The 25,233-nt window shown below is 28.7% G+C and overlaps 1 protein-coding gene across 5 annotated transcripts in view; it reads right to left on the bottom strand.

Annotated features, from left to right (window-relative positions):
* Positions 1–25,233, bottom strand: part of LOC107453600 (transient receptor potential cation channel subfamily M member-like 2) — a 92,641-nt gene that overhangs the window by 24,726 nt on the left and 42,682 nt on the right. For all 5 annotated transcript variants that reach the window (XM_087152341.1, XM_043044090.3, XM_043044091.3 and 2 more), the window contains 11 exons: positions 24,300–24,479; positions 22,201–22,416; positions 21,826–22,018; positions 17,009–17,204; positions 14,893–15,049; positions 14,382–14,475; positions 11,525–11,652; positions 9,465–9,656; positions 7,801–8,126; positions 4,606–4,858; positions 1,823–1,916 (listed from right to left, as the gene is read on the bottom strand). In XM_087152341.1, the coding sequence (XP_087008467.1) occupies positions 1,823–1,916; positions 4,606–4,858; positions 7,801–8,126; positions 9,465–9,656; positions 11,525–11,652; positions 14,382–14,475; positions 14,893–15,049; positions 17,009–17,204; positions 21,826–22,018; positions 22,201–22,416; positions 24,300–24,479 (2,029 nt within the window). The remainder of the gene's footprint in view (positions 1–1,822; positions 1,917–4,605; positions 4,859–7,800; positions 8,127–9,464; positions 9,657–11,524; positions 11,653–14,381; positions 14,476–14,892; positions 15,050–17,008; positions 17,205–21,825; positions 22,019–22,200; positions 22,417–24,299; positions 24,480–25,233) is intronic.

Here is a 25,233-nt window from a genome sequence, read left to right as displayed (position 1 = left end):
TGGTTCCATATAAAGAACACACACAAAAAAACAATGGGTCAGTTACATAACACGGAGCATTTGGAGCTGTAATGTTATTCCTAAGCAATAAAATATTAGCAAATACTTTGTTGCATAAAGTTAAACAATTAAATATTTTTAAATTTACCTAAGTATTAAACATTCATTTAGACCAATGCAAATAAATAATATAAATTCATAACTTCATTGTAAAAGCATCAGTATAAACAAAGAATCATGCACAAATTGAAAAAAAGTGTGTCTAAAACTAAAATGAGCAGAAATTATGAAAAAACCACTTGAGATTGGAGTTTACCCATCTGTTATAATAAAGTCTAAATTAAAATGTAATAGCAATAGCAATTATCAAAGTGTTTATATATATTACTATAGAAAAATATTATGCAAATGAAATTGTCATTTGCCTCATAAAAAAGAAAAAAAATTCAGATTTTTCAAAGAATATAGTTTTATATCGGGATTATTTAAATAAATTCTGAGATACAATTTTTACAATGTAAAATAGAAAAAAATAGTATAAATATTAAACTTTACTATAAATTTTTGACAAGGTTATAAATCAGTAAATTATTTGAAAAATATTAATCGTTTTTTTTTTAAATATAAAATTCAATAGGCATGTTTCAAACAATTAAAATAGTAGAAATATTAAACATTATAGTAAACTTTTGACAAGGAGCTATAAATCAGTATATTTTTAGAAAAATATTAATGTTCTTTTTTTTAATAAAATTCAATTGATTTGTTTCAAAGAATTCCAAAGTCAATTTTCCCAAGTTTATGTTTAGTAAATATACATATACTTTTGTAAAATAAGAAAATACAAACTGTATAAAATTTTATTAAAAAAGAAAAGATAACTAAATCAACATAGTAATACTTTTTGAAAATAAAAAACATAGATACATACCTGTAATATTAATAATGCTGCATTGATAAAAATTTCAGACCAATATTTCAATTTATTAAATACAAAAATAAGTAAATATTGAAACTACTTGAAATAAAACTACTGTTATTCCATAAATACATATTTAAATTTAGACCCCTATATGTCAGAAAAAGATCTATTAGTTCTACATAACTTATGTTCTTTAAAGCTAGTATTAAAGAACGCATTCTAATAATTGAAAAAGAACTTCAATCATTCTACTTATTATTAATGTCATCATTCTCATACATAAAACAAATTAATAAGAAACTTTCAGTTCAAATGTTTAATTACTAGAGGAACCTTTTTTATTTTTATTATGAACCTTTTGCTTTTTGAATTATTTTTTCAAAAAAAAAATTTTTTGCACAGTTTCACAGTTGCAATAGTAACTCAATTCTAGGGGGGGGGGGGGAAGAAAAAAACAGAGAGAGATTTAGTACATTTTACAACAAAGCATTTTCCTTTTAATACAAATACTAAAATTAAAATAATAATACTAAAATTAAAATTATAATACTAAAACTAAAGTTATAATAAATTAAAATAATAATTGTACTATAATTTGATTTCATTCGGTGCATTCTAAAATTCTTTCAGCAGATAAAATCTCTAAAAACAGTCTTTCGCTCAAAGCTATAATTTCTACTTTAATATAATTATCATTAACCATATATTAGCATACATTCATGTATTTTTATGCATTTACATACTAACTTAAGGTTTTTATTAATGTTTTAAATGATAATGAAACTAGTTTTTTGAAAGTTTTATCCAGTTTTTGACAATAAAACCCCAAACTCCTAAAGGAACTGACAAATGATGAAAGAATTAGAGCTCATGACAACTCTTTATGACTGCTACTCTTACCTGATGCTACATGTAAATCCCAGGAATGCAATGGCTCAATGTTAAACCGTATCCAGATGTACATGGGAAATACAAAAAAGGCACACAGAACTACCTAAAGAGAAAAAAACAACTTCTGTATAATATTTTGAATCAGTATTGAAACTGTAATTAAAGATAAACAAAGAATTAATAAAGAAAAGAAACAATAAAACAAATTATCACTCAAGATATAATGTATGTGACAGCTAAGATAATCACACCTTATTGCAGTGCTGTAGTTATGTACATTTTCGATCTCAAAAGTATTTTCGATGGTAGTTAAGCTACTGACCGGGCTATACTGATGAGTTCGGATGCCAGACACCAGGTGAGGAGGAACATCCTGGCTCTCCAGGTTGGGGATTGAGGGTATGGCTAACAACCCTCTATCTGATAAAAACTCTCCTTTTTTTGAAAACTCATGAACAAATTATCTGGCGGAATCAAAGTGCTAGACTCCATTAATGCAGATTTTAAAACCATTAGGGTATTAAACTGGCAAGATCTTGCCACAAAAAAAAAAACTCCACAGAGAAATTTTTTTAGAGAATCCCTCAAGGCTTAAGATAAAGATTATGAATAATCTTAACCTCAAAGTGGGAAATCTAGCATTGTGAGCTACATGACGAACCAGCTAAGTATGAAATATGATTATTTCATACTTACACATATACATTATAAAATAATTTCTTGGTGTATCAAGTATTCTCAAATTTGATTTATTCTATTTTTTAAGTAAGAAACACAAACAATATTAGTACTCATTATGTAATAATATTAATAATCACAATTAACGTGATAACTAGGCAAGTATTTGTGGACCATTTCTCCACACCAATGTTTTTCCTAATCAGCTACACTCAAACATCAATCCATCACTCCCACATCTTTTATTTCCTTGTAAGCATCATCATATTTTAATTGATCCATCACAAATGGTATTCCAATAACGTTAATAAAACCGATTTAGTTCTTTTTAAAATTAACAGATTCCTGCATCTATTGAAACTAACATTAAAAAAAAATTATTTCGTTTTAAGCAGAAAAACAATAACTCCTGATAATGAAGAAACAAAAGAATGGAAACTAATTACAGCTTCGTACATAAACTTCACATTTGATGTTTATGCATCAGTTAATGAAAATGTTAAAACTTAGATCGATCCAAGATTTGGTTGCAGAAGCTAAAGAGCAAAGAGATAGCAATGAAGATGGCAAAACAAAATCACAACCAGTCCCAACATCTGCAAAAGCCCTGAGATCTTTGAAACAAAGAGAAACTTTCTGCATTCATTCAAAGTCACAGAAAATATTAACTACCGGACTAACTTTCTAACTTTTGGACATTTTTAACAGACTGTTACAAAAGTCCAAAATTTATTGTATTTTTGCAGTAAGTAAACAATTTCCTGTAATTAGAATTTTTCATACTTCAAATTTCACTCAAATTTTGTCTTTTTGCCAGGTAAAATTACTTGCTTTAAAATGATGTAAAAAATTATAAGGGATCCAAACTTCGAATGGCTCTCTTTACTACTGACTTTCTAGATTTGTGTATTTTGGGGTTCAAAAATTTGGATCAGACATAAAAAATAAAATAAAAAACGGTATGTTTATTCTGAGAGAGCAAATTTTTGTGTCCACTTTTGTAACTTAAAATATTGCCAGCAATAATTAATTAGTATATTTGAGATCTCCTCCTCGAACCACTATGAATGAGTTCGAAAACATGAAGATCCGAACATTAGATCAAAAGTTATTCAGGTTGGTTTGCTTTTTATTTTGCACACTGCATAATACCTAATACTGAACATTAAGAGTAACATTAATACACATATTTTTGATGCTAAATTAAAAAATTTATTTTAATCATGATTTTTAATATTAGAACAGAATAATTAACTCTAGTGCCCACCCCTTGCAAAAATATCTGAGCATACTTATGCATAAACCAGACCAAAATTATTAGGAACAGACCTGACCAGGTTCAGTACAAGACAGCAAAGAAGAATAAGGGGTGATAAAAGTTTTAGCCTCTTCTTTGGAATAGGAAAAATTTGGAAATTTATTTTCTAAAATCGAACAGAATAATTTTTAATTTTTCTTTATATCTTCAGATAAACAATTCCATAAAATGTTAAAATGTTCTTAAATGTTAAAATGTTCTGTTCTAAAATCGAACAGAATAATTTTTAATTTTTCTTTATATCTACAGATAAACAATTCCATAAAATGTTAAAATGTTCTTAAATGTTAAAATGTTCTGTTCTAAAATCGAACAGAATAATTTTTAATTTTTCTTTATATCTTCAGATAAACAATTCCATAAAATGTTAAAATGTTCTTAAATGTTAAAATGTTCTGTTTTAAAATCGAACAGAATAATTTTTAATTTTTCTTTATATCTTCAGATAAACAGTTCCATAAAATGTTCTTAAATATTAAAATGTTCTGTTCTAAAATCGAACAGAATAATTTTTAATTTTTCTTTATATCTTCAGATAAACAATTCCATAAAATGTTAAAATGTTCTTAAATGTTAAAATGTTCTGTTCTAAAATCGAACAGAATAATTTTTAATTTTTCTTCATATCTTCAGATAAACAATTCCATAAAATGTTAAAATGTTCTTAACGAAAATTGAAATTTTTATCTTTAACAATTAGGTTAAATAGTAAGAAATCATGCCAAATGGGGAAAAAAAACTCTGGGTCTCACCCTTTAAGCATAAAGACTAATAAATTGAAACATGAGAAACTCACTTTAAACCATTGAGGAAATGTTACGACTCCCCATGTAACATCTCGAACTCTAATATTTCCCAGAAACAGTGTAGAAAGCCATTTCTGACAGCATGGATGAGACAAAAATGTGCGATTCTTTGCATTTGCTGCTATATCAACGGCAGTTTTGTAGGACCAGTCTTTGTTTTCTTCACTCAAGACATCATATGCCCTACAAGAGGAATCTTTGTAGCTAGCATCTAGTATACCTGTTGCCATTTCAGAAAATTCCCTGAAAACACAAGGAATTCTTTTTCACTTTGGAAACAAAGAAATAATAAAATCAACCAAATATATACGAAAACAGGATTTTTAAATAAAGTGTAAAAGGTATAAGCATAAGTAACTTCCCCTTGTGCCAGTTTCTATCTACGTTTTGATGTACGACTCTATTGTTTAAATTTTTTTATTTAAAGTTATTTTATAAAAGTTATATAGTAGTTTATAGTTGATATATTAAAGTTTATTTAAAGTTAAAATGTTGTTCACCACTACTTATGATTATAGACTACTACATATGATATAGTCACAATTTCACATAAAACCCTTCTTTGTACCAATTACATAGCATTGAACCTTCTAAAATAATTGCTTAATTCAGAAAATTCACCATCTTTTGAATTTTCTACCAATTTTATAAAATATTCTTTAGAAAGCAAAGAAGTTGACATTGCTGCTTTTTTAACTTTATTTAATTTTTTTTCTAACTTCTTGCTTAACTGATGAAGAGAGATGAATAAAAGCATGGTTTGTTAAATTTTATCATAAAATAATAATTTTCGAATAAAAGGAGCTGCGATATGAAGTAGGGCTACAACAAAATGTCTGGTACTAATACTTCTCTCGATGTGAGTCAAGCTTGGTTTCTTTTTATTAACCGTGTAGTGTATCTACCACTACAAAAATGCTATTCCAATTCACTAGTATATAAGGAATGTTAACTCAATTCTATGTTGGGGTACCTTTTCATAGATGAAGGTTGACATTGGCAATAAATACTATCACGACAAACCGTGGCAAGCGTTTTAATAGTTTTTTTTCATAAAATAAATTCAAAAAAATTTTATATTCTTACAGATAAAAGTATAGAATAAAGAAGAAAATTAAGAATAAAAGTACATTTTTCAAAATTACTTTTATTCTCATGAATAAAATCTACAATAGTTTGTTGTCTCCTCTATAAACAAGACTTAAAACAATATCAATGTTAACTATTATATAGAGATTGAACATTTCATATTGTGCTTCATATAATATGCTTAAAAGCTAGGTTTGCTGTGAGAATAATTATAATAAAAGCAGATAATTACAAACTATTACTAGAATATCAAATATATTTCTAGTATTAACTTCTGAACAATAAAGAATTTTTTCTCTGTGGAAAATTTGAACACGTTTTAGAATACAGTAGAGCGCCGATTATCCGAACTGCTCGGGACCGAACGTGGTTCGGTTAATGAAAAGTTCGGATAGTTGGAAACTTGTGTGAAATCTAGTTTAAATGATTATTATTTATGCCCTAACTTCCCTTCACACTTTTTCCAGGTTTAGGACTGGCAGTACTATCTAAAATAGCTTTGCTTAAAAGTTTTTTTTTTTTAATTTTTAAATATTTTTAATTAGTTTTTTTACTTTTTTTTCATTTTGAACTTTTTTTTAATCATATTTCAGCTAACTTTTTTTTTTGTCAATTACTGATTTTAACACATTTTTCTTTGTTTTACATTGCAAAAGAAATCCAGCCAAGACTTTTGTTTCAAAGAAGATGCTCTTTTTTTTGAGCAGCCATATCCCTTATTCTTTTTAAATAAATCAACTGAACTGGATCAACATCATTTTGACGTTCTAACCAATTTATTGCAATATCGAAAGAATTGCATGCTTCTATATGAGAAGGTCCACTATCTTGAACTTGATCACCTACTTCTTCCTCTTCGTCTGAGGAGTTCCAATTTTCTTTCAAAATTTCAGCAACAATTTCATCATCATTTAAAACTTGAAATCCTAGGACGTTTTCAGTGTTTCGACACCAGTATTCTATTTTTCTATTTCTTCTGCTGCATAACCTGACTCTTTTCAGCCGGAAGATCTACTGGTTTAGAAATTTAGAAAAATTGTTGATAAGTTGAAAAGTATTCTAAACTTTAAAAAAAAAACGAATTCAGACATAGTTCGGATAATTGGTCGTTCGGATAATCGGCGCTCTACTGCATTAATTTTATTTAAAATTATAACAAACGTGACAGTATTGGAAAGGAACTTCATATTCTGAACACTAATTAAATACTGCCCTTCCACTTTTTAAAAAGTATCTCACTCTATGTAATAATTATAATAGTTGATCGATTAATTTAATATTAAAGAAATGTATCAGATAGTACAAGAACAATTTTTTTTTTTTTTTTGTTCAATAAAATAGCAGCAAAAATAAAACTAAACAGTGGTGAACTTTAATTAATCAATTTGATAATCTTGAAGATATATCCTTCCAAACAAACCAGGTTTAAAAAGAAAAGATTAAAAAGAAAGAAAGAAAGATTAATTTTAATTAATCTACTTATTTACCATAAAGAGACACTATATTGGTAGAATCAAAAAATTTAAAAAGAAAAAAAGGAAAGAAAAATGGTTAAGTGATTATTAATTTTATTTTTATAAGAGATGCAAAACTAAGAAACAAAACAAGATTTAAAAAAAAAAAAATACACATTTAAATATAATTGGAAATGTGTATATATATATGTACAATATACTCAGGATATCTCGAACTTCTATATCTCGAATACCTTGTTATATTGAATATTCTTTGAAATTGAAAATCTATTTTTTCAGAAAAATCACTGTGTAAGTTTATTGTACACCAATTATTTTCTATTTAATGTGATTATTTACACGTTAAATAGAAACTTACTTTTAAAAATAAAATTATCACTACTGTATTTAGACTTATAGTCAATTATCATTGCATATATATTTATTAGTAATTATTTTTATGTTTCATGACTCTACATTTCAGAGTATTATCTTCGAATATATTTTTCTACTTTTTAGAACATTTTAATTCTTAACTTGCTATATAATTTTTTTAGCTTCCCTTCAACTTTGAGATATTGAGAGTATACTGTGTGTGTCTATGTAAATATTATGAAAATGATTCAATTTATTTACACATACCTGCTAAGAGAATGAATCTCTTGCCTAAGATTAGAATCTACATAAGCTTCTAAATTTTCATAAATCATTGAAATGATTAGTGCTATGTGTATTGGCTGGTCAGAATGTCGCCACAAGACTTTAGCAAGTTTAGAACGATTCGTAAAGACAGCCCACAACATCAAAATACTCAGCGATTTGCGTTCAGCCGACGTTGGATCGCTGACATACAGTCCCATGGCATTCACAGACATATCCTGAGTTAGAATGAAACTTCGAATACCAGTTAGTAACTCAATCAGTAAATTCAGATCTGTCTCAATGAAATTTTTTCCTATCCTGGTTGTCTGAAAAACATTAAAAATATTTATGAAATCAAAGCAGCAAAGGGTGATAATCACTTGTTTGCATTAAAAAATAAATGTTAGTTATTAATTCACTTCAACCAGTTTATACTGGTTTAGTATCAAATTCATTCCCGTAATTTAATTTGGAGTCCTGAAACTTAACACATCTGTGACGGGAAAAAGAATTATAGATTTTGGAACAAGTAAAAATTTATACTAGCTTTCTATAATTAACATTAAAATTTTAACAACGGTATTAAAACTAATTTATTTTCAGTTAGTTTTTGAAAAAAAATACGTCCTTTTTACAACTGATATAAATAATTATCAAGATATGTAATGTTATAACAAATTACAATAATTAAAAAAAAACTAAATTTATGTTTTAGCTATAGTGATAATTTCGTGTTAGCTTCGATAAAATTTTAATCTACAACACAACAGAACAAAATATGTTTCTTTATTATTTTCTTCCTTTCTTTCTTTTTCTAAAAATATTATTGCAACAGTTTCTTGCATGGAATGTGTTGAAAGAGTTGATACAGAAGTTTAGAAAGTCAGTAATTCTATCGCAATTCGAAAGAATCTCATTGTCTCTTTAATAAATAGTTTTTTTTTTAAAATAACAATTAAAATAAAACTAACTTTAAAGATTAAAAAGTATATATTAGCATTTAAAATACAAATTTTTTTTTTTAAAGTTCTGGTCTCAGATTTTTAATAAAAACATTTTTAAAAAAACTAACTTTTTGCTAAATAAAGTTAAATAATATGTTAATCGATTTAAAGAATTTCACTATTTTAAAACAATTGAAAATAATTATAAGTTATAAAATTTAAAAATAAAAATGGAAAATAGAATCCAAAAACCTTTTTTTTTTTTAAGAAATTATTTTCAAAAATACATTCAAAAATTATTTTATTTTTAGTTTTTAAATTAAATATATTAAAAGATCTCAAAGTTTAATTGAAAAATGTTACTTGATATAAATAATTTTTTAATGGATTTTAAAGTAATATAAAATAAAATTATTCAATATTAACAATAATAATTTTTTTTGAAGTAGAAAAGAAAGAATTAATTTTAATTGTTGAAGACAATTAAAATTTACATACATACATACATATATATACACCTTTATATATATATGTGTGTGTGTCTGTGCGTATATCTACAAAAAATAAATAAATAAAACATTTTAGATTTACACATTTTAAACTTTTTATTACCACATATAAATTTTTAAAGTGAATCAGGTTAATTGTATATGGTAAAAAACTAAAAAAGAATGAGTTAAAATGAAATGCAATATTTTACCCCTCACCAATTATACGCACCAATCCATGTCCAAGAACTCCTTCCCAGCAGACAGAACGAAAAAACTCTTGCCTATGAGATTTTAAAAAAAGAAATCTCAATCTTTTTGGAGTTAAGTACTTATGTATCTGGAAGCCCTGTTTCAAAAACAAATCAACAAAGTCTTCCCGATTAGATCTAGTCAAAGCTTGCTGAAAAATCATTTTATCCACCTACCAAAAAATAATATCTTTATTAAAGGATATATCAGCTATACAAAACAGCAAAATTTAGTAAATGATTTTCTGACTTTTCTAGATTTTTATGCTGAAATTTTCAGAAACATTGTTTTAACAATATTTTCTTAACTTTACTAATAGGTGAAATATTAAACAATATTAAATCAGAGACTAAACTAAAATATAAAACATAAATTAAGGAAAGAATATAATGAGCTATTTAAGTTAATATGCATAGTGTTTTCCCATTAACAATTATTGTAATTAAGAACATCTACTTATCTATAATATAGAAATAATTTTTCTCCATGAGCAATTATACAGTAATATTACAATTATAATACAAATTATAAAGTAATATTAAACAATTAAGTTACTCTTGCCAAAAAACAAAATTAGAAAAATTTCTTCGGTTATAAAAAAGGATTTAGAATGAACAAAAATAGTAAAGAAAATTCTATATTTTCTTTAGGTATTTAAAATTTGTTTGACTAAGTAATTATAGAGTTCTCTACATTTTTTAGGTTAGTTAGATTGCTAAACATCCAGCAAAAAATAATGTTGTAATTACTCACAAAAAGTTATAAATTCATTGAACTTCAAAAGAGAGAGAGAGAGAATTGGATTTAAAAAGAATGCAGAGATAATTGTTTGATTAAAAAAAATAATTTCTATTATACCACAAAGGAATTTACTTTTAAACATAAAAATCTAAATTTTTTTTATCAATTGTATGTAATAGTTTTGAACTATTTTTACAGTATTACTATTACATACCTGCCAACTTTTACCTAATCCTTTTGAGGACAATTTTCCCCAGTGGTAGAAAAGTTAAATTCAAATTACCATATTAAGCAGAAATATACGCTGAATTTAGGGAAGGTTTATGCAGAATACCGTAACAATATTACATATTACTATATAAGCTTAGTTTTTTTTTAAAAATAGTGGTGGTCAAAAAGATTATAAATTAAGTTTATAAATGCAAGGAATATATAGAAAGCATAAATTCTGCTACCACTTTAAATATAGAAATAAAATTTTACGCCAAATGCGTAAAAGTTGGCAGGTATGCTATTAATATTTTTAGTACTACACTACTTATAATCGTTCTGGAACTATTAAAAATAATGCTTAAAAAATTTTTTAAAAAATATTTCAAAATCTCTTGAAAATATTATCATAAATTATTAAAACAAACTATGATAGACATAGACAAACAAAAGAAATTTTTAAAAAAGTTATAGTATAAGCTATCATATAAAACATACAAACAATTACAAATAACTTTGGCAATAGCTTTGCATAAATAAATCTGTAGTTTATTACTGCTCAAAAATTTGAATGATTTGAATTACAAATAAACACAGGATTAAAATATTTGAATTATTTTGATAGTTATATAGATTAAAATTCTTTTTGTTTTAACGGCAGGCACTAAACTCTTGTTCTTTGCCTCGGAAGACTCTGGAAGTGTTGCTTATTTAAGGTTACCCAGTGGGCATCTCTGAACCTATTGGCACCTGCGCCATTGCTGACCAGGTGGCCGAGCCGTTAGCGTGCCTTGACTGGGAAGTCGATGGTTGCGGGTTCGAATCTCGCTCATTGCATTCTTTTTTCTTACTGTGTGTTGTTCTTTGATGTGTGAATGTGGGCCACCCTATGAAGGGTATCTGTGGTAGCGTGACGTGGGTAATGCTGCTTGCCTCCACGATTCAAATTCTGCACAGCGGCCTTATTTCTGTTTCTTTCAATAAATGTTACATTAAGAAAAATTTGTCTTCCTCATCAATCAAACATAGAAATAATATGTATAAAAAAAGGATCAAATTTAACAAATATGAATATATATACATAATTACTTTAAATTTGCTAGAGGGGTCTTTTAAGAATACTTCTGACATGGCTACATGTGGACTGTTCCAATCCAAAGTCAAAAGTAAATCTTTTTGCATCTGAGCATGCCAATTTGTTTGGTCAGGTCTTTGAGCTGTAAAAAAACATAAGAAATTTAAAAAAAGTCTATAATATCAAAACTTCATATGTATACAGGCTGTCTCAGAATGCCAAAGGACAAACTTGAAAGGGAGTTAGAGAACCTTCATAATTACATAGGAAAGTCTGGGCGGAAATCAATAGGTCGGGTAGAATGCGATCTCTCAAGGTCAACATGTGCGACTTCATTATTGCAGACATGAATCTCTTTACAAACACTGAGCTGGTGACATCCACTTCATCTATGGCCTAGCAATTGTAAATGGATGCACTGCTGTTAGGTTGTATTATGAGAGATATCCTACGAGGCGACAACCAAATCAAGAAATGTTCAGTGGCGCGGTTGATCCGTTTCTTGACCTCCCAGATCATCTGATTTATCTCCTCTTGATATTTTCCTTTACAGGGATGTGATTGACAAAAACACAAAAAAGAGGAAGTTTATAACTGTAGCATTAAACGTGCAAAAGAAAAAATTATATGAATTCAATAGCCAATCTGATAATGATTACATTATCTATTCAAATAAATAAAAATAAATGGTAATTATGTTCTTAAATAAAATCTTGATTAAAATAATTTTTTTTTAATAATTTAGATAACTTTGAGTAATTATGCATAAGCACGATGTTATGTCATCATTTTATCATGCATCATTTTAAAAAACATTTCTTTAATGGACAAAGGACCTTTATGGTCTTTCTCATCGGTTCATTGTTTTTTCCATGGTCTTTTATTAACATGACTGATCTGTGGACTGCGTTTTGCAGACTTTTGATCATCAGTGTTGATAGGACAAGAAAGTTCATTTCTCACACAATTTTTAGAGGCCCTAGATTAAGAATCGCGATGTTGGATTTCAAAATCGCGCGAATAAGAAACGAAATGCTTGATTTTAAAATCGCGTGAAAAAGAATCGCGATGCCGAATTTTAAAATCGCGTGAATAAAGCGATATCGGATTTTAAAATCGCGATGTTGGATTTTAAAATTGCGTGACTAAGAATCGCGATGTTGGATTTTAAGTTGCGTGACTAAGAATCGCGATGTTGGATTTTAAGACTGCGTGAATAAGAATCGCGATGTTCGATTTTAAAATAGGATGAATAAGAATCGCGATGTTGGATTTTAAAATCGCTTGAATAAGAATAACGATGTTGGATTTTAAAATCGCGTGAATAAGAACCACAATGTTTGATTTTAAAATCGCGTGAATAAGAATCGCGATGTTCAATTTAAAAATAGCGTGAATAAGAATCACGATATTCAATTATAAAATCACGTGAATAAGAATCACGATATTTGATTTTAAAAGCACGAAAATAAAAATCGCGGTATTGAATTTTTGAATCGCGTAAATAAGAATCACGATGCATAATTTTTAGAGTCCGTGAATACTTATCGCAACGAGTAATGTTTAAACCGCGTATAAATACGAAAATCGATGTTTGATATTACAACCGCGTGATAACGAATAGCAATATTGAAATTTAAAAATATATATGAATACGAATCGCGACATTGGATTTTAAACTAGCGGGAATATGAATCGCGATATTGGGTTTTAAAAATGTTTAAATACAAATCGCAATATTGGGTTTTAAAAATGCTTAAATACAAATCGCGATACTGAATTTTTAAATTGCGTGAATGGGAATTGCGAGTAATGATTTTTAAATCGTGTAAAAACGAATCTCAACAAGTAACTTTTAAATCAGTTAAATACGAAAATCGATGATTTACATAAAAATCATCTAAATAAGAATCGCAATTTTAGCAGATTCTGGCCCAGTTCCTAATATTTAAAATTCTGTAAATCAGCCAATCAAAAGAAATCAAATATCAGCGGCCGAAACGAAACTGCTTATGACTTTTTTTTCTTTTTTCCAATCTATAGTGGAAGTCGCGGTTGTCAAAGCAACAAGTCGCAAGTCCGACTATATCGCTCGTTCGACTCCCCAAAAGCTTTTGGAACATGGTCGGAAATTTTAAAATGTCTTTCATGCCTGAAAACATAAGAGTAGTGGAGTAGGAGACGGCATTGTTTTACCAAGGTTAACCACTTTTACCCCAGCCAGCAGATTGACATGTGAAGAAAGGAAGAAAGGTTTATTGGGGGATTCAATACTTTTGCTCCGCGGAAGAAAAAAATTTTCAACAAAATATCATTTACTGCATAAAAATTTTTTCCGCTCGGAAATTTATGAAAAAAGAGCGGAAGATATGGAAAAATCTGAAAAAAGCGGAAATCAGCGGATCCGCGGAAGAATTACATCCCTGCCTTTAGGGTGCCATGAAGATCATTGTATATGACATAAATATAAATTCTGAAATACACCTGGTGATACGAATCTCCATTGCTGCCGCTACAATCAGTGAAACAGCAGGTATCTTCGAAATATTCGCCAATCCATGTAACGTAGGTGTCCTGCGTGTATACTAGTCAATGGGCCCAATTCTGAACACCTTTGATACTTGTAAATCATACATTGTACTCTTTTGTTGCATAATAAACTGTCTTACACTACATTCTGGGTTGTAATCTTACTCTCTTTGCATCTCTTTATTATGTGGGGGTGACTTTTCCACCCCCGATTTCCTAAGTAATTATGGCTCCTAAGGAAGTTCTTTACTTTCCTTCCAAGTTTATATATGGCGGTCTGGGACACCCTGTATATGTGTATATATAAACAGTTCAAATAGAAGGATAATAAATACAACTTACATTTAAAAAGTGCACATAATAAATGTTCATCTAAATCTTCAAGATTGCAAGTATGACTGTACAGGTTTATAATTGTTAAGTTAGCTTGCCCATTCTGGAAAAAAAGAGAATATAATATATAAGAGAATTATTACTCTAACTATTTAATCACAATTTGCTAAAAAAAAAAAACTAAATTTGAATTATAAAAAAATGGTTTCTACCACAATCCTACACAACTCAAAATAAGTTTTTAAATTTGTTTTATAACTTTTCTATGGCAATACAAGTGTATATAAAAATAAAACTATTGCTCTTGTTATAAGAATGTTTATATATCATGTAATTGCTTTTTTGTTTTGTTTCAAAACCTGTTTATAAATTCTTCAATTTAAAAACTTTACATTCACTTTATATTCATTTTTGATTGAGTAAGTTTGAAAAATTATTGAAACATTCCAATTGAAAGCAAATGAACAATGTTACTCATTGAAAAAGTGCATTCTAGTTTGTGGATGAACGTATATTGTACCTGATGAACATATCGAACACACTCCATAATTCTGTCACGAAACATATTTCTTGCAAGGCTATTCTCTCTGAACTGCACGAAATGATGAGCTATTTTGCTAGATAGAGCAGGTTTCAAAGAATTTTCAATGTATTCAGCATCATGAATCCCTCTTGGCCTAAAATAAAATTTAAGTTTTGAATATAAAAAACATTAAGACAATAAAACAATTCCTATTTATTTGTAGATTCATAAATATTCATGGAAGATACATTATTCATAAACATTCACCTAATCATCTAGGAAGGTAGTTCAAGATTTCTTTCACTTTGAAAGTTACAAGTATTTCTAAATTTTTCACACAATTTGAGACAATTGTTTACGAATTTAGGGTTAAATATAATGGTTGTTATAAAATCCAGTCATTTCATAAACAAGCATCTTGAAAAAGGTTAAATATATTTATAATTTTTCTAACAAAATTGAAGCCAGTTACAAAAAGCAATAACAAACAACTGCTTTACCGATTTTTTTTTTCAAAAAAATTTCTTTCACACTGTCATAAAAAAAAATATAATTAATTTTTAATTGTTAAATTAATTGTACGTAAATAGTGCAGGGTAAAAACAAGATCTCTATTTAGAGATTGACATTTTACACAACTTCTATGATAAAGATTCATAACAGTAGGAAAATTTAGGCTCATTTTAAACTTTAATTGAAGTTTCCAAATTGAAATAAAGAAAACTTAGAATGATTAACTCAATTTCTTTGTAATTGCATATTAATTTTTAAAAAGAGTTTTCATTAAAAGATTTGATTTTTAAAATACAAAAAAATTTTTTTACTAAAAGAGATGAGTATAATGGAGAATTCTGATTTAGTTACAAATTAGTTCAGAATGAAATATTATCATCGTTTGTATTAAATCAGATTCATATTAGCTTCATAAGAAACAATAAGAAAAATACTTTTTAAATATTTATATATGTTAATTTAATTAATAATAATTGATTAAATAATAATAATTGATTGAATAATAATAATTGATTAAATAATTAATTAATTAAATATTTATATATGTCTTAATATTTCTTTTCATTTATAAATGCTGAAGATGAAAATTGATTTTTGGGATAAATTATTATAGCTATTATGATTTTTCTAAGAAAATTAATTATAATCTGACAAAAATAAAATTATCATTATTTTTTCTAATCAACTAGCACAAGTATTCCTAAATCACTGCTGTTGATAAAAAGTTAAAATATATCTCATATAACAAAATTGTTGAGCATAATTCATGAAACAAAAAAAATGAGGGTTTTATTTGATCATTTAAGGAAATGGTTGGTGTTTTTTACACTAAGGAGTACTGTAAGCTCTTGACTGCCTATACTACCAGTTTACTTTTTTTGGTGTGCTTTAAAGTCATTTGGCTCACAGTGTGTTTTGACACTCTCTTGAGTAGAATTTCTCGTATACGTGTATTTATTACCTGATTTATTATTCGTGTTTAAAAGAAGAATTGTTAAAAGAATCGTCATTATAAGACCTGTAATTTCATGACGAAAGAATTGCCATTTAAAAAAATAACTGTTATAAAACATTTCTTTTCTTGTTAACAATTTACTAACTTCAAAATTTAAACCTAAATGGTAATTTGTAAAATGGACTTAACCTTGCTGCTTGAACAATATGCTAACACTAACGTAAGATGGTGCACGACTTGCAACAAGAGCAAACAGTAATAAACAAGTAAAAGAGGACAAATCAGAATTGCCAAAAAAGCGAGTTCTTTCTAAATCTAGCAACCATGTCACCTTTTTCTAAACAATTCATCTATAAATAACTAAAACAAATTTTAAGTTAATACCCACCAGAATTACTTAATATCTTATGAAATACAACATATTTGAGCTCAGAAATTATATAATTTATTTATTTTAATAAAAATGAAATTATCTGAAAATATCCCCTCACAGAATAAGCTGTAGTAAGCAGTTATATACTTCTTAACTGGAAGCAGAGCAGGTCAAGAGCTCAAGATTGTTGTTGTTTACATTTATATTGAAAACACCATCCATAGGACAAATAATATAAATGAACTCAATCGAAATATTTTTCTGCAACTTACCTTTCTGAGACTTCATAGTATGCGTAAGCTAAGAGATCTGCAAGTCCACCACTACCACGCACACATACAACAGGAAGATGCTTTTTTAAATGCTCCAAAATTAATCGAGCACAATCAAAACCGCCCTGAACTAAAAGTGCAACAACAGGAATCTCATTTGTGGATAAGGAGCAAACATCAGGGTGTTTTCTTGGTGCTAGAGAACAAAAGAAATCAAACTGTTTTAAATTGACATTGAAGAATTTCGAATAAAAAAAATTTAAAATGTAACCATATAAAAACAATGAATTTCAAAACAGGACTTTTTTTTTTATAACCGTTGGTGAACAACTGACCCAATTTTTTTGTTTTACGACTTCTAATGTTCAACTCCGCAGCCTTGTAATTTTGAACTCAAACCAAAGACTCCTGGATCAAATATTGGGAGAACTTTGCCTTCGTGCAGTACTTATTGATGGAGCCCACATTTGCTTTATATGGAGAGGAAGACCATGAGAACCTCCCACAGTTAGCCTGACAGCAAGGGAACTGGAACCCATGATCCACTGAGGATATTTTACGTCAGCACTGTGGTGGGATTATGGTGCGAGCCGGGTGAGAATTTGAATCACACAGCTATCACTGGGATCGAACCCGGGTCACCTCATTGGGAGGTGAATGCTCTATCCCCTGAGCCACCATGGCTCAAAACATGACTATTATTTTATATAAATATATAGAATATTTTGTGTGAACTAAATTGTTTGCGCTTCTAGGCAAAATTGTTTTGAAACTTTTTTGCTACGCTCTACTTTCCCATTACATAACACAGGGACAACAAGTTTAGAAGCAGCTAAGTTCAGAAAAAGGCAGTACTAAAGCTCAAAGAGTTAAGGAGACTACAAGTGGTAGAAATCATGAATGCATTAGACAATGCTTTTAAGCATTCAACCTTCTTTCCATAAGCAGTGGCGTAGCGAGGGGTGGGCAAGGGGGGGCATCATGCCCCGGGCGCTACTCACAAAGGGGCGCCAAATGGTCCGCAAAACAAAAAAATTGCTGGATAATTTTTTTTTATTAGAATTGATTTCTGGAAAATATATTTTAAATTATTGCCAGTGTAATATAATAAATGTTAATTCATAAATATTATTCATAATATTTAATATTTAATTCATATTAAATATTATATTCAATTCATATTAAATATAATTCAATATTTAATTCACGTCCTTGTCATCGCGCTCTGCTTAGAATAAAAATGAAATGTTATTAAATATTAAATGTTATATATAAGTTTAATGTCAGCATAAATTATATTGTATATTTCACTATGTTACTACCTTTCAAGTTCAAGGCATTCTTGGTAAGTAATAAATCAAATAAGATTACTTACTACATCTACTCGACGATTCTATTATTAAGTGAATAGAGTATGAAAAAAATTGTTAACAGAAAAATGTGTTGTTCTCATATTTGTCACCACAGATTCAAAATGAATTCATTCATCTTCTGGCATCTACAGTTCGAAATCAACTAATAAACGATATCAAAAGAAATAAATATTATGGACTTTTGTTTGATTCAACTCCTGATATCTCTCATCGAGAACGAATGTCCCAAGAAGCTAGGTATGTAGATGCTGATTTTATCAATAAAAAAGTTTCCAACGGAGAATCTTTTTTGAGTTTTATTGAAATACATGCTAAAGATGCAGCCTCGATCGAAAATATAATTTTAGAGAAATTAAATTACGATGAAATTTCATTAACAAACTGCAGATCACAATTTTACGATAATGCTGCCGTGATGGCAGGTCACACATCTGAAACGCGATGTAGCGCCAGAATACAAGTGGTTATCGTTATCATCTATGGGCTGGCTAGAGAATATGAAAGAACTAATAGAAAAATTAGCAGAGCACACTACCACTACAAGTGACAACAGAAGTGAAGCTACAATTCTGTTGCAAAATATACTAACCTTTAGTTTTATAACTTTAGTTCATTTCTGGTATGAAATCTTATGAAGGATTGATCGTGTGCAGCTCAAATTACAAGATCCTAGAATGAATTTTAGAGAAGTGTTCCATGATCTTGAATCATTAGCGACTGAACAAGCCGAAATTTGAGACAAGCTCTGTAAAGAGGCAATAGAAAAAGCAGAGTCTCTTTGTGAAAAATGGGATATGGATACAACAATACGTGCCTGGAGAATTAGCTATGGTGGTCTTTCCGCAGAAAGTGAAATTTCTCACGTTATGAAAAGCACTCTTGATCGTCTCCAACAAGAAATGTGTACACGATTAAGTGACCTTAATTTCAAATTTGGATTTCTACTAGAAGTTGAAAATTATTAAACACGGATAACGTTAATAACGACCTTGAAAAAACATTTTATTTTATTTTATAACCGTCGTTGAACAGCCGACCCAATTTCATGGGCTTACGACTACTTACGTTCAACTCCGTAGCCTTGTAATTTTGAACCAATCCAGAAGACAAGGAAACTCCTGGATCAGTACCCCCAGAGGTATTGATTTGTTGTGGGAACATGGAGGACTTTGAGACTCGACAGATTTAACGTGCATCAGTCACCATTTATTACACGGGGAGTCTTCGGCCGGCGAGTATCGAACCCACGACCTCTTGGATATGGGCCCAGCGCCCTTCCGACCAGGCTATCCCGGCCTCTTGAAAAAACATTGAAAAAATCTGGGTGAATTTTATAATACAGATTTCAATGTAATAGAACTTTTTATCAAAATATGTGACAGAAAAATGTTACTCCGCAGTAGAAAAGAAATTAAACTTAAAACTCCATTAGAATTTCTTACTTTTATAATCAATCTCGAATGGAGAAGATGTTTTTCCAAATCTGAGAGCGGCATTTCAAATACTCCTGACTATCTCAGTATCAACTGCTAGCTGCGAGCGTTCATTTAGCAAATTAAAATTAATTTTGACAGATCGCCTAAGTGACCTAGCATTTTTAAGTGTGGAAAGAGAAAAATTTTAAATGATCAAATTTGATGATATTATTGATACATTTGCTTCATCAAAAGCACGGAAAATTTAGACATAATAATTAGTTTTATTAATGTATTATAATCATATGATTATTAAATATATGTATCTCCTTAGAGATAATAAATATTTACTTTTTCATTGTTTTAAAACTGCGTGTTTTTAAAATATTTCTTTATAAATATGTAAAATAAATAATAGGTATCTTTTGAACTAATTCTAGATGATCATATACATTTCAAAATCTAGTCTTGTTCTCTCAACTACATTTTTTGTCTCAAATTTAAAGCCTAGCTTGAGTGTATGACTTTATTTATTTTACTTTATTTATTTATTAATTTGCGAGTATATTTTACATATAATATCGAACATATGATTTTCGAATGGGGGGGCGCTAAAAAGATATTGTGCCCCGGGCGCGAGTTAAGCTCGCTACGCCACTGTCCATAAGGCAGTTCAAGTTTAAAGAAGGTGCTAATTTCTTTTCTTTTGTGTCATATTTGATCACACTTTATACTTTTTAACACCATCAAAACTTTCATTCAAATATTTTTTCTTTCATTTAAAAATATAAAATTATTTTAAAAAAACTTATTACAATATAAAATCATAATAATTTTATATTTTAATAAGCAATTATTTTAATAAGCAATTATTTTAAAAAATTAAAAAAAGGAAAAATCTGTAGAAAATAAAATATTACACACACTTATGCATAAAACAGACCAAAATTTTTAAGTACAATCCCAACTGTGTCGAGACAAAGAAGGATAGGCGAAGTTAAACTTTTTAGCTTCCTCTTTGGAAGAGGTTATGAACTTAATTCAGTAACTTAAAAAGTTCATTTTCTAAAAAAGGGTAAAACACTGAATATGTTAAATATTAACAAAAATTTGAAAGCCAATTAAAAACAGTAAGATCTGCATAAAAATTTAATTACTCATTACTAAAAGAAATATATAATCAGTCAAATATTGATGCACTTGTTTATTTATATTGAATATATTTGCCAAGGAAGATGTTAATATTTGCATAGATGTTTAGATATATAAAAAAGGATTAAAGATAAATTAAGATTAAATCAGGCTCTTATCAACAATATTTATTATACAGTCGAACCTAGATCCATCATTCCTGCATCTTTCTTTTTACAGTATGTTGTCCTTTGTTTTAATGGCCCAACCATAAAAGCTGTTTTCATAATGTGAATAATACTGTTTAGATCATTTTGAAACTAGCGAGAGTCCCCCTCTAATGTTCAAAAGTTCGATCAATGGTTAATATGGAAGTTATTTTGTTATGACAAGAAGAAAAACAACTCCCGATGGTAATGATGAAAATAAGGATTTGTTACAGTTTGGGAAAAACGCTTCAAGCCGCATGTTTGATGCTTACGCACAAATTGATCATGTAGTGGTATAGGTTCAAGAAACAGTTGCAAACGCCGAAAAAGTTCGAAAGTATACTGATGAAGATAGTGAAAGTAACCAAATACAGAAGCCTTTAGAACAAAGAGCAACATTTTGCATTTATGCAAGACTACAGAAAATGAGCAGCAATCTGTCACAAATGTTTAAATCAAGTAAATATGAAAATCGACGTCTGATATTACAATCTTGTGAATATGAATAGCGATATCAGTAGATTCCGATGCAGTTTCAACTTTTCTTATATTCAATATTTACAATGACTGGTACCATGAGAAATGATCAGTCGAGGTTCAACTGTATTATAAAAATATCAAACAAAAGGTCACATTCAGATGAGAGGCAACAAAATGTATTAATAAGATGAAGCAAGTATCATTTTTACTTGAAGCATTAATATCACAGTGAAGAGATTCAGACGAAGCTAAGTAATGTTCTAATTTCATTAAGAAATGATTTATTCCTGTTTTATTTATTGTGCTGTCCCTAACGACAATAAAATGGGAGTGGTCAGGATTTAATTCAAACTTGTTTTCTTCCAACTTGTTTCCTTCATTTTCAATTTCCACTCTTGACACCTATCAATAAAAAGAATGTATTAGCATCTATACAAATACTCATTTAATATAAAGAGCAATAAAAAATATCAAGAAGTGATGCCTCGAGAGTTCTCGTAAAGAAGACTTTGGCCCACACTGGTCTGTTGAACGACAATCACAAAGGAGAAAATTGAATTTAAAAAAAAGCTGTTAATACTTACTCGACCATCCAACATATCTCCATAGGTGAGGAGATCCTCTCTAGTGACACCCACTAGCGTCAAAGGTGGTAAGGATGGGCCAGACATATTTGGATGTTTATGGCAGCGAAGTGCCTGCCGCCTTAAAAGCTCATTGTGTACCGCATCTCCAATCACTTTAGTAATTCCAATGTTGACCCCTTGTGTAAAAATCCACATCTCAGTGGTGTTAGCAGCCTTCACAAGAAAAGTAATAACTTTAAGAATTTATATCTACAATAATGTTGCACTTCATAGTTTTAAAACAAAAGTAACATAACTGGTTTAATAAATGAAACCTATAACATAACGTTTTAAGGAAGTGAACTGCAGAAAAGAAGTTAGCTTTTACAAGCTGCTCTAAATTTAATTTTTATACCAATTTATAATAATTTAAATATTTCTTAGCGTAATACGAACAGTGCCCATTTCTATTAACTAAACAGCAGTGCTGTAAATTGTGTACAGTTATAAGTAACACTTTCAAATTAATGATAGAAATAGAATAATAGGTTTAGCTTGCATTGAAGAAATCATTTGTTTAAATTTTATATTGAATACTTAGTTGCAACCTAAATCTTTGAATACTTGTACATGTTTAGGCAAAAAAAAAAAAAAAAAAATTTCCTTAAAAAAGGTATAAATTTTTTGACCTGAACTTGAATAGTAAATTCTACATTTTGAAACTTTAATTTCATAATTTCAATATATTTCCAAATTTTATTGAAGTTAGATTAAAAAAAAAGGTATAAAATTACTTTTTGTCATTTATTACTTTAAAGGTATAATAAAATTTTTAAAGACAAATTTTGAGCTTAAGCTGTTAACCTTCAAGCACAAGCACCTGCACAAAGTTGGTTTTTAATGGACTTTTTTTGCATATCGCAGCTGAGATGTCTCAAAGTCATTTCTATTCTTCCTTTTAACTCTTATTTTAAATCGAGGTTTTGTGCAACGTGTTTGCTCTCAAAATTTATGTGGTCGTGGATGAAAATACGAAAAATATTGCTTTTTCTTCAAGTGTTTTATAATTTCGTTAAAGACTGACGTGTATTGTGTCAATTTGTATAAAATTAAACCAATAATTCTTATATCGGTTTTCATGACAAAAAAAAATCATAATGTATACAATCAGTAATTTTTACCAGCTTTGAGAATTGTCTTACGAAGAAAAAGGGAAGAAAATATTTGGATTTGAGATTGTTAGCAATTGGAGTGGAGAAGATATAGAAAAAAAATAATATAAATATTGAACCTGAAAAATATATTTTGCGTAATTATGATAACAATTCAGGGGAAGGAAAAGGTGATGATATGTTTTATGTTAAGTGGTGAAAAGTAAAGTATGCAAACTGCTTATAAACGAAAAAGAGGAATATTGCAAAAGTGTCTTCTGGCCTAAAGCACCATGCCAAGGATATAAAAGATGAAATAGCATCATTTTTTAAAAATAATAGACATAAATAAGATTGATGAAATTTTTGAGTGCACAAATAATTATATAAGTTTTCTAAAAAGAATACTTAAGAGATACAGACTGTACTGCTGCCCCATTAGTGGGAATGATCTGATTATTTCTTGGCAAAATTATTAATATTCCTTCATTTTTGTAATTTTTCATGCCAAAAATAAAGTAACAGCTGCCGTAAAAAATATGTGCACGCTCGTCAGGGGTGAAAGCGAGACGGAAAAGAGGAAAGGCTGGTAGTAAAACCATTTCAGTTATAGCTAGTTTTGGGGAGGAGTTTACTTATTCTTTTTTTAGATTTTTCAACAATATCTACTTTATCTTGGAAAAGAAGCAGTTTTATATATATGCCAGAATTATAAAAGAAATCTTGATAGTTACAGATATTTCATTTTTTTCGAAAAAAATGCTGGAATGAAATGCTTTACGTACCAGGTTTTTCTCTTTTCCGTCTTGGTATATAAGGGCTTTCACCCATGACGCTCGTGCAAAATTACTGAGCGAGGGTGCTGGAAAGTTAAGCGCTTTCCAGATTTGAAATAGATTTTGTTATTAGGAGCTATAATTTCAAACTAATTTTCACTTGAGGATTAATTTAGAGAGAAGATAATACCTTTATAAGACCAGCTTGAAAATGTTCTAGTTGTCTTTTATTCGTCCATGTATGTAAAGGGGCAACATTAGAAACTACAACAAGCACAATCCTGGGACTCTTAATTTTCCATTCTCTGTGCAATATATTGGCAACATATTCCATATTAGCATCATGAGATGCTCTAAGAAATGGACGACCCTAAAATTTAAAAAAAAAGAATACCTGTGATAAAAGGTGGGCACTATATAATTGATTTGCTACTTCATAAAAAAAAAATTACTGTTAACATAAATACTATGATAATTAACTACCTGCCCAGTCAACAAATCCTCTTAAGCAGTGGTTCCAAATTTTTTTAGACAAATGGAACCCTAAATAGTGGACCTTCTCCTGGCAGAACCCTGATGATCATTACCAATATGGAACAAATTAAATAAAAACAAATTATTTGAAAATATTTAAATTTTTCATCATGTTAGCACCTTTAAATTTTCTGTCATTTAATTTTAAAATTAAGTTTTTAAAATAAAAATGAACTATTATAAGCATAGGATATTGGTCAATAGCGAATCATTTTTTTATTTTTATTGTTGACTTAAGTTTTATTTTGAATTCAAAAGTTTGATGTGGAATACTAATGCAGGTTTCTATATAGGAATATATTTTTCATTAATTAAGCAATATATTAAATTTTTTTAAAATTATTATTATTTTTTTTTAGTTTACTTTCATTTTATAAAAATAACCAAAGCATTAAATAAATGATTTATTGATTGCTTATAAACTTAACTACCAGTTGCAAAACTCTAAAAGTCCTAATCCTCGAAGCCCCTGTGACCCTTCCACGGAACCCTAAGGTTCTGCAAAACATTTTTTGGGAACCACTGCTTTAAAATAAGTTTTGGAAAAGAAAAATAGAATTAAATCTGGATTTTTGTTAAGTAGTTGAACA

Source organism: Parasteatoda tepidariorum, chromosome 9 (assembly GCF_982258835.1).
Source record: "Parasteatoda tepidariorum strain Cologne lab strain chromosome 9, Ptep-v5.0, whole genome shotgun sequence".
NCBI classification, from domain to species: Eukaryota; Metazoa; Arthropoda; class Arachnida; order Araneae; family Theridiidae; genus Parasteatoda; species Parasteatoda tepidariorum.
Note: the sequence above shows the minus strand (reverse complement) of the source record. Positions and strands in the feature narration are given on the sequence as shown.